We start from the raw sequence: 14104 nt of genomic DNA, 5'->3' as shown, positions 1-14104 counted from the left end.
GCGAACCATCGCCAACGTCTGCTCCGAGAGTGACACACTCATCCATAACCATAACACTATCCAAATGATGTCAAACGATTGTTTGCATAGTTACGTTACATTACGACGTCATCTGACACTATTGTCACTTGACAGTGCGGCGCCACGTGACATTGTGACGTCACAAAACATAATGAAGTCACGCGACAAAACAGACGACCTGCAAGATCTTGAATGGGGGAAGAGCCCGTAACAGCTACGGCTGTAAAAACGCAGAACGCGCGTAAAGGGGTATTCACACGAGGGAGAAATCCCGGGGATTTCTCCCCGGCACGCGCATGCCACGACGAAAACCTCAGGCTTTGCGATGTGCAAAAGCCTCGCGTTTTCGTCTCGTGATGCGCGCGTGCCGGGGAGAAATCCCCGGGATTTCTCCCTCGTGTGAATACCCCTTAAAATGAGCTTTGTAGAAAGCTTTTTCGGCAGATAAAGGAAAACCAATTCGGCGCTTCCACCGCAGAAAAACTTTTCCTTTTCTCCCCAGGAAACCCTCACTCACACCCGCACTACCTATTTCGGCAGACCAGGAAGTTGCCGTAAACAAAACAGAAAACGCAAGATGAAGTCCGGCTGAGGGATCTCCCCAGACGTGGCTCGGGGCCGCCACATCGAAACCGTTCAGCATTGCTCCTCGCCTTTTTCCGGCGACAGGGCGCTCAATGGCTCCATCGCAGGGTTGACAAGCTTTTTTTAAAATAAAGGAGGCTATGCTGCAACACACCATTCATATCTTAACAACAAAAAGAGAAAAAAAAGAGAAAACTTTAGGTTTATTTGCAGGGCTGTCGCAGTTACGAATTAAAACTGCGCTCACTTTTTCGTGACTTCTGCGGGTGTCATGCATAACGACGATATGCGGTTGCCAGATACTTGTAGATTAACTCGAATAATACTTGTGAAATATATCTCCAAAATAGCCAAATATTAGGCTATAAAAATACCCCATATAGTCCAGAACACACACAAAAATATTAACTCTATACATAATATTTCAAACCGTTCTTTTGAACCCTAATGACATAATATGCATTTACCAAAAAAATTACATTACTAGTGTAAAAAACCAGTAGCTGGGCACGGGCACATCACTGCGCGCGGTATTGAAACTCGTCTAAATAAAAGAACTTCAGACGGTAGTATTTTAGATAAAACGATTGCGTGCCCGCGACCAATACCATTGAGGACCCACGTATTTTATTTTCACGCTTGTGATTTTGGATAGTTTCCTTTCATACTCTCTCGAATTAATATTTGCTTCCCACCTGGCTGAACAACACCATGTTTAAAGTAAGTCTGACACTCCCCAAATTGTTTAAAAAATTTTGCCAGGCGATTGAATATGGTGTCAGGAGACTACCCAATTAGCACTTGGCCGCAAAATCACGTATATTTTTAATAAAGCAAAAGAACAAAAAAGAAACTCTATACTGCTTGAAGCCGAAACCGAAAAATGAGAGCGGCAGCTCACGTGCGATACACGTGGGCGATGTGTACCAAGGAGGAGAGAAATGCCGGAAGTCGCGTGGTTAAGACGACGAAGTTGCCGCCCCTATTTTGGGTAGTACAAGCTCGCCTGATTATACCTCGCCCTACAGTTGTGGCTCTTTCGCTGAGCTTCTTTCTTTCTCTGTAGTGCTGAAGAACGAAAAAAAAAAACAACAACAAACTCATTTCGACTTTCAAATTTGCTAGATTCAGCGCCGTAAGACAATCGAAGGTGCCAGATTCATGCAACCACCGCTAGGGTACGCGTGTCTTATTTATGGGTGATGACGTCAAAATATTAGCGTCTCGACGCTTTTTCTTTTTCCCTTTTACTTTGAAACGCCTGAAGCGGCGTCTCTTGACTCAGTCTCTGAGCTTGAACCTGTGCTTCGACGACGTTCGAATTCTTCTTGTTTCTTTGTATTCTCCTCGTGATTGTGTTCCGCACCAGAGCAGGCAAGCTTCTACGGTGCGACAGTTTAAGACGCTCAGGTTTGTTCTACCGAAAACAAGTCCTAAAAATTTCATTTGGCGCAGCGTCCTCTGGGCAATGCAAAAACCCTATTTTCCTCCAGCTCGATGTTCTGGGTTTGGAGATCGATTGGCCGGTACCACGAACGACAGTTCCGAGGTAGCGGCCCCACGTCTGTCGCAACGTTGGTCCGTCCCGCGCTGCCGTCTTGTCGTCCAGCCCGCGGTACGTCGCCATATTGAGAATGTTGTAGTACATGCACTTTCTGCGATCTGTGCAACATTTTCATTTTCGATCAACGTCTTTGCAGTTTTTTGAAGGCCACAAAAATGGGGTTCGTATTATTTTGTATTTTTAATATTGCATCTGTGCCTTTGATGACCCACGACTTTGAATATAGTATTGGTACACATAGTTCGAAGGCCACGTGACCGCGGAAATTAAAAAAAAAAAAAAAATTGAGCCTGTTTTCGGGCAGAAAGAATACGAATTTTGAGCCACAAATAGTGTTTTGGGTAGTTGGGCTCAATAGGTCCTGTTCAAATAAAAACTTTGGCGAGCATAAATACCCTGTCCGCGTCCTTGTAAGGGTTGGAAACAAAGATTTTTTTTTTTAAATGGCGTGAGTCTCGGTCTTTTAAGCATCCCAAACATAGCCAAGTAGATAACTACCAGATTTTGCCGCCAACTAGAACAATTAGTAGCCCAATTGGGCTATTTATAGCTCAACCTGGCTACCCTGAAGGGCTGGTCTCCTTAGTGATGTAGAACTTGCAAGAAACCTCCGCAGCAGAAACCTTTTTTTCGGGAAGCATAAGTACATACCTGATCAACAAGAACACGAGGGGGAACAGGGCACAATGCAGCTGCCAGTCAGCGCTGATGTACCACAGGCTTGGTAGGCACTGCGAAAAAGTGAAAGCCGTTTACAACTCCCTGTAACACCGAATTAGAGCGCAGCTCTTGAGGAGGAGGAGGGAAGGGTACTGGGGGGTGAAGTGACCGGGGGGGGGGGGGTCACGTGACCTTGGGGAGTCACGTGACCATGCCGATGATGTCATCAGTGACGTCACTGATGACGTCATCAGTGACGATGACGATGCGGACTCCGATGACGTCATCTGTGATGATGACGTCACCGGCATCCGCATCGTCATTGTCATCATCACTGATGACGTCATCAGTGACGTCACTGATGACCTCACCGGCATCCGCATCGTCATCGTCATCATCACTGATGACGTCATCAGTGACGTCACTGATGACGTCACCGGTATCCGCATCGTCATCACCACTGATGACGTCATCAGTGACGTCACCGGCATCCGCATCGTCATCGTCATCATCACTGATGACGTCATCAGTGACGTCACTGATGACGTCATCAGTGATGATGACGATGACGATGCGGATGCCGGTGACGTCATCGATGACGTCATCGGAGAGGTCACGTGACCTCGGCGGGGGTCACGTGACCCTGGGGGTGATCACGTGACCTGGGGTGTCACGTGACTTCGGGGGGGGGGGGGGTCACGTGACCTCGGGGGGTCACGTGACTTTGGGTGTCACGTGACCTTGGGATGACCTTGGGGGCCACGTGACCTTGGGACGACCTTGGTTACGCCGACGCCGACGCCGACGGCGACGCCGACGCCGCTCAAGCCGGGAACGGGACCCTAAGAGCTGCGCTCTAAAAAGTAAACTTAACACGCCATGTGTTTTCAAGCGGAAATCGTAATTATGAACGCCATTGATGCAATAGTAATTGGTCAATAGTATACCCTGGGCGATACGCTATACTTGATGTCAGTGGCATCGAATGACACCTACAAGATGTCCCCCAAAAAATGTATATGTTTTTTGTTGTTGTTTTTTTACCGCAAATGTAAACTAAGGATTTCTCGAATGCTCGTGCTTCGCCCAAATGCAGAGCTAGAGGTCGGGAGCAGATGCGGAAGTTTAGTCACTAAATGTTATTTTATTCAAACGTTGTCAGTGATTTTTTTTTTCGAAATTTCGCCTGTTTTCCCGAAAACAGGCTAAAATGGGCGCCGTTTTCCCAATGAAATTTTCAAACAACCACTTATACATTTTAAGCAGGAAAATGGTTAGTGCTGAAACTTTGCCATCTGGTTTGGACCGTTAGCTCTACATTTGTGTGGAGAATGAGCGTTCAGAAATAAATCATTTATGTTTGCAGTAAAAAAAAAAAAAAGAAAGAAAGAAAAAGTATCTATATATATTTTTTGGGACATGCTGTGTGTAATCGGCGAATCAACTCGCAATCCTGGCTACGTGCGTTCCGCCTGCATGTATCGCATTGCACCAGGATCGGCGTCCACTGATTGACTGATTGCTCAAATGTCTGTCATTACATGCAGTTCCAATAATTTGGCCGCGTGGTGTGGGAAGTTCCTTCAGCCGTACCAATGCAGTGCTCAAAAATCAAAACGAATTTTTTTTTTTAAATTTTTTTAATGGAGTTTGAATTGAAGGAACGGGGATGTAGGCGGCAGCAAAAAGTCTAAAGCCTCTCTCACTGTGCTGATAAACATCATACAAACAACAGCCTGCGGACACTGTCTGAGGCACACCTCTTCCTTGTAGGACAATCATCATCATCATCATCATAATTTATTATACCTTGAAGGCCCTTACAGATATTACACAAAGGGGGGGGGGGGGGTACCTACTGAAAAAAAAAACATTATATAAAGGAACAAACAAAAAGTGGGTTTCATACTGGAGAACATTGTTATATAAAGCAACAACACAATCGTGTCACATTGCTCATAAAAAAAGATGTTTTTAGTATGCACATGAATGGAGCAAACATGCTCAGAACATGCATTGTCCGCAGACAGGTCTGTCATCGTGTCTGCAGACCGAGTCTATCGTACCATGTATACCTTGCGCGTCTCCGGCCTAAGCTTAGAAGTCTCCTCTGTTGTTAGACACTGCCGCATGAGGACGGAAGCACTAATACTGCGTTGACCGTTGAAAATATTCTTCGCGAGTCAAGAAAGGACTAGACACACGCAGGGAGGCTATCCCGTTGCGTATCTGCCGCGTACTTGAGTCTCGAATAGCAGCACGCGCCGCTAAGCCCGTCGACAAGAAAGGGGAAGAACGGAAAGAGTTCCACTGACGCAGGTCGCATGCCGTGGCCGGCGGAAACCCGTAACATTCTTTCGCCAGACTATTGCAGTGCGCACTAGTCGCCATGTGTCGCTTTGATTTAACGTACAGACTCCCACAGTACGAAAGATACGATCGCGGAAAAGATTTATACGACAGTTTTAAGCCGATACTACCTAGAAGACGAGGCCAACTCTCCAGACGTAACTCTGACAGTCTGATCGCACAATTTTCTTCATTTATAAAGTCGGAATCTATGTTACTCAAATGTCTGTTTTACAGGTCAATTCGTTCTTAGACAACCTTTGGCCCGAATTGGCTTCCCACGTTCATTGTCACACTTTTCGTTAATGCTGATGTTGATTTTAAAGGGGTCATGAAATGTCGATGTTGATTTTAAAAGGTCATTGGGTCGCAATGTTCATGATTTTGCAGGGGTGTACTGATCCTAGACTGGCACAGGTATACTCGCACAGACCGCCACTGATTCAGAAGCTTCTTGGTCGCGGTAAAATTGCGAGGATAAAAGGGAACTATTTCTTTCAGTCTGCCTTCGCGAACCTTGATGACGTAATTGAGGGATCAAAACCACCCACCTCACGACAGTCGAGCGTGGTTCATGGATTGGACACGAGAACTGCGTACGCACTCGACTACGGCGCGGAGCAATCAATGGCTCGGCGGAAACTCAGGTAGTGGCTCCTGTCCATCCACTGCGCTGATGAGAATAGCGGAACTCTAAGAATGCCTGGGGCTCAGCAGGCGTTTTTTACTTTGCCAACTCCACCGCAGGGGTTTGATTAACGTTGGCGGCATAGGATAGGCAGCAGGTCACGTGGTTGCTTGTTTTGGCCCCCGAGTTGAGGGGATCAGCGATGCTTATATTTCTCGAATTTGTTTTTTTGGCGACTGTCATTGCCTAGAAAAAAAAAAAAAAATCTAAGGCAAGTTTATTCAGTTATTAATGTTAGGGAGTGATCCTAAGTAGTATTTTGTGAAAATAGAACAACTGTTTCATGGCTCGTTTAAGAGCGTTGCATCTTGACCTTTTGATTCGATTTGTGTTATTTTTATTGGTAATTTATTCCCCCTCGTGTCGAAACGTCAACGGGTATATCACTTAATAAGCTTAGAAATAATTATACCATTTCTATAAATTATTGCCGTTTTACCCACACACATACAGGTGCATTGCATCTTTGTTTGTTAAGAGCTCGGAAACAAGTAGGGTGTGAATTATGCTATAGCATATAAGCTAGTCTCCGAACTTAAAAAAAAAAATATTGTTTGCGTATTTTTTTTAAGCAAATTTAACTTGATTTCTCAGAGGACGTTTCCTTGTTACGTCGAAAGTGCCAAAGAACCATCACAATGTTTATTATGGAAATTGTGGACGTAAACACAAAGCATTTATCCTAAAAAAATGCAGCGTACAGTGTGAGGGTCAATGGATCTAACACACTTTAAATAAGCCGAAAAAATTGTTTTGAATGCTTCATCACATGTAGCAATTACGATGATGGCGTAGAAAGTGAGGCTAGGTTGTGGATTTGTTATGCAAAATTATCGAAGGAAACAATCGCCTCAATAAAACGTTGCAAGTAGAAAGTTCAACTTTTTCAAGTTAAGTCGAGAAACGGTTATTGCGACCATTTGACCCTTTGACCAAATGGCCCAATCCTTTGATTGGGGAAACAAGGGAAGGAGAGCAGAGTAAAAAATATATTCTTTTCTACCTTTTTTGCTTTCGTAAAATCAGACAATTATACTCTGTTTCATACCTAGTGTGCAACGTTGTCAAAGCTACTGGCGCGAGCTCGTGGCTTCGTATGTGGTTTCGCTTGTGCGAGAACGCGTGCAAATGATCAACGAGATCAAGTTCATGCTCGCGCCAGCAGCTTTGACAGCGTTACACGCTAAGTGTGAAAAAGAGTATAGAGACCCCCCCCCAACAAGGGTTTTACCGTTTTGCTTGAACAAGGCTTACTTCCCTATTAAGCAAGTGAAAAGTTTTTTTTTGTATTGTAAACTTATGATTAGGAGGTCTTGCTTCAGTTTTTTCACCAAACAAATTAACCACCTAGCCGCACTTTCATAATAGAGTTTCGTAATGTGCAAAACATAATATTTTTATTTATATAAATTGGTTAGATTCATTGGGCACACGTTGTACATTACGCACGTCGACGCGTACATTGTCCAAAATGCTCGCTACTAGAAGGCCGTTGACTCGCCTGTTGCTCTTTGGTAATGGGGTAAGTAATAACTTTGGTTACTATTGCGAACAAGAAAAGAAACGAATATCTATTGCACTCGTAACCAGTAAAGGAAGGACGGCATATAGTTAGATTCCGGAGGAGTGAATTTAACACCAAGCTTGCCTTTTCCACCCGCGTTTGTTTACACGATTACTAGCAAGCATCTCAGTTCAGAAGTGGTGTATGGAGGACTACACCAGCTCCATCAGAATACAGATGTTTCGTTTCGAAGCCCAAGGAGGTCAGCATATCACCCAAGGGGTATTATCATTGTCACAGTGGGAACACCAGACCGCGTGTCATCGAGTAGCACTATCAGAGCACTCTAACGTCCCGGGGAGCAGGTGCAGTGCACCCGCGTCATTGCAGATTCAGTTGCATGCCATGCCATTAGAGTGCTCCAATTGTAATTCATGCCACGCGATCACGTCTTATTCCTAACTATATGTAAAATTGTAAACGAGCAAACCTTGCACTAAGCCTACGTAAAGCCTGCCATCGGAAACTCGGCAAAGAGTAGCGAGCCTATTTATTTTGGGAACGAGTAAATTGCAATGTTACTTACTTTTACCGGAAAATCCGAATAAACGCCCTCCCCGAAGGACTGCGCACTCGATATTTGCCGCCACTTATCTCTTCACAACGGGTGGGCGTTCATTACGGTAGTTGTTTTTGGTGACGCGTACGTCCCTCATGTATCGTCCATTGAAAGATCTTCGGAAGATGGTCTCTCGGAAGTCACTCACCATTCCGTCTGCGTGGATGAAGTTGTTGACGTTGAGGGCGACGGCCCACCAGGTCTGGTTGCAGGCGGCCACCTGGGGCACGATCTTCTCCCTCCAGATGGGTCCCGAGCCCATCAGGGGCACCAGGGTGAAGAAGCACAGTGCCAGCAGGCAGCCAGGGGTGATTCTGCACCCAGATACGCGGGGGTTGCCGTCGGAAGTACAGTGGTGCACAACGAAAGCCAGGACCTGACGGGGGTCTAGGCCTCGCCTAATACTACGAGGGTTCTAAACACACTATAGATAAATGCGCCGTTCTGACGTCAAACAGCTGTATTGACACTGCCGTCGGAATGGCGCATGCGTAGACGTAAATCTGGTTTCTGTGCACGCGCAATGCCCCACCTGGTTTGGGAAACCTGGGTTTGTTTGTAAACTGCGCGTTGGCATATACACCTAGACTACTTAAAAAAAAGCAAACTAGCTTTTAGTTTTTATGTTTAGTTTTTAAGACTCCAACGTCAAACTCGTTTGTACTGAAAAAAGATTTATGTATTGGAAAAATATTTTCTTAAAGTGTTGGTCAGTAATTTTAGTTTTCAGCATATCATGAGAAGAATACCTTCTCGCCCTCAGACAAAACAGGTCTTTCTGTCAGGTTCAACACATACAGTACAATACATAGTGACCTGTTTGTGGCCAAGCAAAAACTAAAACCACAACATTTTTATGAAAAAAATATAATTGATTGATTGCTTGATATTTATTTGAGCTGAGGAGAACCGCGGCGCCACAATAAGGCAAGTCGCCCATACCGAATAATAAATGACTGAGAGCCAAGATTTTGAATTGCCAGAGTGATTGGAAGTTAAACTAATAAAAACATTTAGTTCTTGAAATGAATGGGAAATCTGTATAATTACTTTAGTTATAATTTTGTTCAAATACCCTTTTCTCTCTTAAAATGGTAGCCCTGGAGAATACGTATTTTGTGTTCATCAAACCACCTAATAGCCATAAACTTGATATTCTCTGAACAATCTTCTGCTCTGTCTCAAACACCCGCTTGCCCATTCGTGCAATGGTAGTGATTAAGAGTTGTCTTCCAGCTCATCTTGTCCACACCTGCCCACTTTTCCTGGATGAAGTCAACCACCATCACGAGGCCAATTTTCGTCAACGTAAACATTGTATTCATTGTCTTAATTTTTACAACCAAATTAGACGAAGCTCACTATCTGCGTACAGTAGTAAACTTAATGAACCAGTGCTCAGCAGATTTATTCTGCTAAATAAAATACGCGTTAAAAACGTCGCATGAGAAGTCGGGTTACACATTCAGACAGACCACGCGATTGCTTTATTATTTTTTTACGAGACTGAGAAGGTGCAATGATATGTAGTAGTGTGATAATACACGCTCATCGTCGGCACAACCTGCTCGTTTTGTGAGATGTTCGGTTGTTTACATCATGCCTGTACAACCTTTACAATATATACAGTATATGTAGTATTCACGCGAACTGTGGGACTCAGTGTTTGTAAGCTTGTTGAGCAGGTCAGATGGAGGGAGAAGGGGAACAAGGATACAATTCTGACCCTGATTTGAAGCCATTAGCACATGCACAGCACAGGGCTCAATCTAAAATCATCACTGCTGCTTGCTCTGATGGGGACTGCACATGAGGAGGTATCAGGAGAGGAAGCAGGAATAATAAATAACACACTCAAAAATTGTAGTGAACTTAAAATTTTGAGGTTCAGCTTTCTAGGACGTCTGCGATATTTGGGAAATGCCTCTATATGAATTCAGGCAAAGTGTCTAAATCACGCGATAAATAATATAGTACCTAAGCCTAAGTTTATTCCCTTTTTCCGACTTTAAAAATTTGCAGAGGTTGAGTTTGCGCATACATGTTTGCTTTGGATACCATTTGAATAGACAGTATTTTCTTCCATCTGTTTATGAAATATAAAAAGAAAAACATCGTAAAAATCAACCATAATTGAAATCTTTGGCGATATTAACTTACCTCGCAGCACACTTTCCGTGATCACTGAGACGCGAGAAAAGCGAATAGAGTAAAAAAAGAAGCTCTTACCGCAGATACCTGTAGGCAAATATGCCGAACAATTGCTTCTTGGAATTCTTCTCGTCGAAATTCCTTAGAACGGTAGTGGCCAGCAGCAAACCGCTGCGGGAACAAAGCTGAGCGTTGTCATAAATATTTGTCAACATTTTCCTCGGCGTAAAATGGAACTTTACCCTTCAAAATGCTCGCTTTACCTCAGAAAGAAAAAGGTGTCTACCGCCAGGAGACCATTAACGATGACTTGAAATGGGAGAGATTCCACTGTTGGTATGAGAAATTTCAGACCTCCTGAAAGAAAGAAAATAAATAAAGTACATATCAAAAAAGCGACGACAAGTTGAACATGCTTCAAAATTCTCTAACGGGGGAAAATAATAATAATAAACAGACAGCCCATCAGAATGACTCATTCCGGCTTACAGAAGAGTTAGGAAACTACGGTGTTTTGTAGTTCCTTTTCGTTTTGTTGTGCCCTTTCAAGGTTTTGAGCCATGGTGTTCTCAACCCACCTGGTTTAGGTACTTTATACGCTCAGCATCATGCATTCTGTCTCGTAAACCTCGACTTTGATTGTAATTATTGATTATGTTAATTTTTTACTTACTTATACCTTTCTGCATCTATCTCGTTTGTTAATATAAAGCTGCAACAAGACGCTAAGTGGCGATAGTTGGTGCATAATGAAAACTTGGAAACAGCGCGAAAAAAAAAGGACAAGAACGAGAAGTGAACGAACATAACGCTGACTGGCAACTGAAGTTTATTCCTGCGAGGAACAGAAAGGAAAACATAGAAGGTGCAAGATAGATAAAACGATAAAACACAATCCACCCGCTTGAGGCACGCCCGAACACTTAAACAAATCTGCCGAATTTCTAGATGAAAGACACTTCGTCATCCGCCAAAGCCACGGGCGGGGCACTAACACACGTGTCCGCTCCGTAGGTAGAAATAAAAAACGCCTCATCGATTTCTCTAGTCACTTTGTTGTGGTGACGAACCATACGAACCATAACCTTTATCTCCGTGAAAGCCGGAGAACACGAACACCTATCACAGTGAACTGCAAGGTATCCCGCCGGTGAAGGACGAAGGGAGAGGGAATGCTCCCTGGCCCTAACATTAACACACCTCCCCGTCTGACCTATGTACACCATGCCACACGACAAAGGGATCAGGTACACGACACCCGTCGCGCACGCAACATACCGGGTTCGGTGGCTAACCCCACACCGAGACCCAGATAACCCAACACGATTAACTGCGGCTCAAAGACGGGACAGCTTCGAAGGAGCCGAGAACACAACAGGCACGTTAAACTTCTCAGCCACCTGCTTGATCATATGTGAAAATGTGTGTTCATACGGCAGAACAACCGGCCTAGAAGACATCTTCCTCCTTTCCCTCAAACCCGAAAGACCTCTAAACACTTTCAGAAGTGATTCCGCAACACCCACGACCACGGCCAACGGGAGGCCAGCAGAATGCAAGCTGCTGGCTTGTGGCTAAAAACATTTCTCGCAGCTATGGTGACATGATTTTACCAAAGAGGAGCGTAGACATGACACAGCAACAGCCCTTTTAACAAGTTTTGAATGGCCAGAATCATACCTCAATAGCCCCTTCTTTGACCGGGGTTCATACGACCAACAAATATGTGAGGTCTGAATCTTAAGGGACAGATCTAAAAATTGAATGACACCCTCAGAAGGGGTCTCAAGCTTGAACCTCAGGCCCGGGGAACATCCCAAAAATAGGTCTACCATATCCATGACGTGACTGTTATCACCCAAACCTTGACTAGATATTAAAACGATAAGGTAATCATCCACATACCTAGAAGTCTTTCAAATGCGCTCGTCTTTATTCTCAGCAAATGCACGATCACACTTGGCCAAATAAATGTCGCTAAGAACCGGGGCAACACTGGCTCCGATGCACATTTCGCTGTTTTGCAAGAAAATAGCCATCAAACGTGACATGTGTTGAAGCAGGGCGAAAACGCAACAACTCTAAGAAGGAGTCAATCGCAATATTCGTTGATCTCGTGAAGGCGACAGACCCGCTTATGTCAATACAGTTGTTGCGTTTTTACCCTGCTTCAACATATGCCACGTTTGAGGACTCTATTTTATTGCAAAAGAGCGGAATTGGCATCGAACCCAGCGTTGACCCGGTTCTTAGCGACATTTATTTGGCCAAGTGTGATCGAGCTACTGCTAAGAAGAATGACGAGCTCATTTTAAAGAGCTTTAGGTATGTGGATGATTACCTTATTCTTTTAATATCTAGTCAAGGTTTGGGTGATAAGAGTCACGTCACGGATATGGTCGCAATGTTTTCGGGATGTTCCCCGTGCCGGAGGTTCAAGCCTGAGACCCCTTCTGAGGGTGTCATTCAATTTTTGGACCTGTCCCCTAAGATTCAGGCCTCACATGTGCGTTGGTCGTATAAACCCCGGTCAAAGAAGAGATCATTCAAAACTCGTTAAAAGGGCTATTGCTGTGTCATGTCTACGCTCCTCTTGGGTGAAATCCTGTCACCATAGCTGCGAGAAAAGTTTTTTGTCTCAGGCCAGCAAAATACATTCTGCTGGCTTCCCGTTGGCCGTGGTCGTGGGTGTTGCGGAATCACTTCTGGAAGTGTTTAGAGGTCTTTCGGGTTTGAGGGAAAGGAGAAGGATGTCTTCCAAGCCGGTTGTTCTGCCGTATGTACACACATTCCTACATAGGATCAAGCAGGGGGCTGAGAAGTTTGACGTGCCTGTTGTGTTCTCAGCTCCTTCAAAGTTGTCCCGTCTTTGCGCCGCAGTTAATCGTGTTGGATTATCTAGGTCTCGGTGTGTGGTTAGCCACCGAACGCGGTACGTTTGGTGCGCGACGAGTGCCGTGTATCTGATCCCTTTGTCGTGTGGCCGGGTGTACATAGGTCGGACGGGGCGGTGTTATAATGTTGGGGCCAGGGAGCATTTCCTCTCTCTTCGTTCTTTACCGTCGGGACACCTTGCAGTTCATAGGTGTTCGTGTTCTCAGCTTTTCACGGCGGTTAAGATTCTGTCTCGTCACCACCATACTTTGGCAAACCTCACTTATGAGGGCCCTCACTCACCCTCACTCACCCTCACTCACCCTCATCTTCACAGGTGAGGTGAGGGTGAGTGAGTTTCTGAACCAGGAACATTCATGAGTGTGAGGGTGAGTGAGGGCTGTGAGGGTTGTGAGGCTTGTGAAGACCGTCACTGCGAGAGGGCCGTGAGGACGGTGAGTGCGTGAGGGCCGTGAGGGCGGTGAGTGCGTGAGGGGCGTGAGGGGTGTGAGGGCCATGAGTGCGTGAGAGGCGTGAGGGCGGTCAGTGCGTGAGTGCGTGAGGGCCATGAGGGCGTGAGGGGCGTGAGGGGCGTGAGGGGTATGAGTGCGTGAGGGGCGTGAGGGCCTTGAGTGCGTGAGGGGCGTGAGGATGGTGAGTGCGTGAGGCCCTCTTCAGACGGAGCAACTTTTCAGCAATTTTGATGTTGCTGGCGGGTTGTTTCCTTGCCTTCCCTGGATCGACACGAATTGCTGAGATCGGGTCTGGCTCAAAACAACAGAGCAACTCTGAGCAATTCGAGGACGTTCGAAGCGGCTGCATCCAATCAGGGACGTGATATTTTCACGCGATACCTCGTGCCGGTGATGATGACAACAGATGACTTCTTTCTGGTTTGAAATTGATCGTCTTTAGAAATAAACTGTTTCAGAAAGATGCATTAGTATTCTCAATCAGATTTAAATGCATAAAAAGACGTTTATAGCGCGTAATTGTGTTTATAAATAGTGAGAAAAAAAAAACTTTTCTTGCACTATTTAGAAACTTGACATGTTTCCAGAAACTTGTCAAGTTTCTGGGCGAAATTGC

General features: G+C 45.1%; 1 protein-coding gene across 1 annotated transcript in view; it reads right to left on the bottom strand.

Moving 5' to 3' along the window:
* Window positions 1-14104, bottom strand: part of LOC8024779 (nose resistant to fluoxetine protein 6) — a gene marked incomplete at its 3' end in the record, with an annotated part of 108382 nt that overhangs the window by 19042 nt on the left and 75236 nt on the right. The window contains exons 10-13 of the mRNA XM_042292867.1: window positions 10405-10498; window positions 10220-10312; window positions 8139-8304; window positions 2822-2901 (exon numbers count right to left, since the gene is read on the bottom strand). Coding sequence (XP_042148801.1) covers window positions 2822-2901; window positions 8139-8304; window positions 10220-10312; window positions 10405-10498 — 433 coding nt within the window. The remainder of the gene's footprint in view (window positions 1-2821; window positions 2902-8138; window positions 8305-10219; window positions 10313-10404; window positions 10499-14104) is intronic.

The sequence above is a fragment of the Ixodes scapularis genome, unplaced genomic scaffold (genome assembly GCF_016920785.2).
Source record: "Ixodes scapularis isolate PalLabHiFi unplaced genomic scaffold, ASM1692078v2 PGA_scaffold3__209_contigs__length_174095766, whole genome shotgun sequence".
In the NCBI taxonomy this organism is placed as follows: Eukaryota; Metazoa; Arthropoda; class Arachnida; order Ixodida; family Ixodidae; genus Ixodes; species Ixodes scapularis.
Note: the sequence above shows the minus strand (reverse complement) of the source record. Positions and strands in the feature narration are given on the sequence as shown.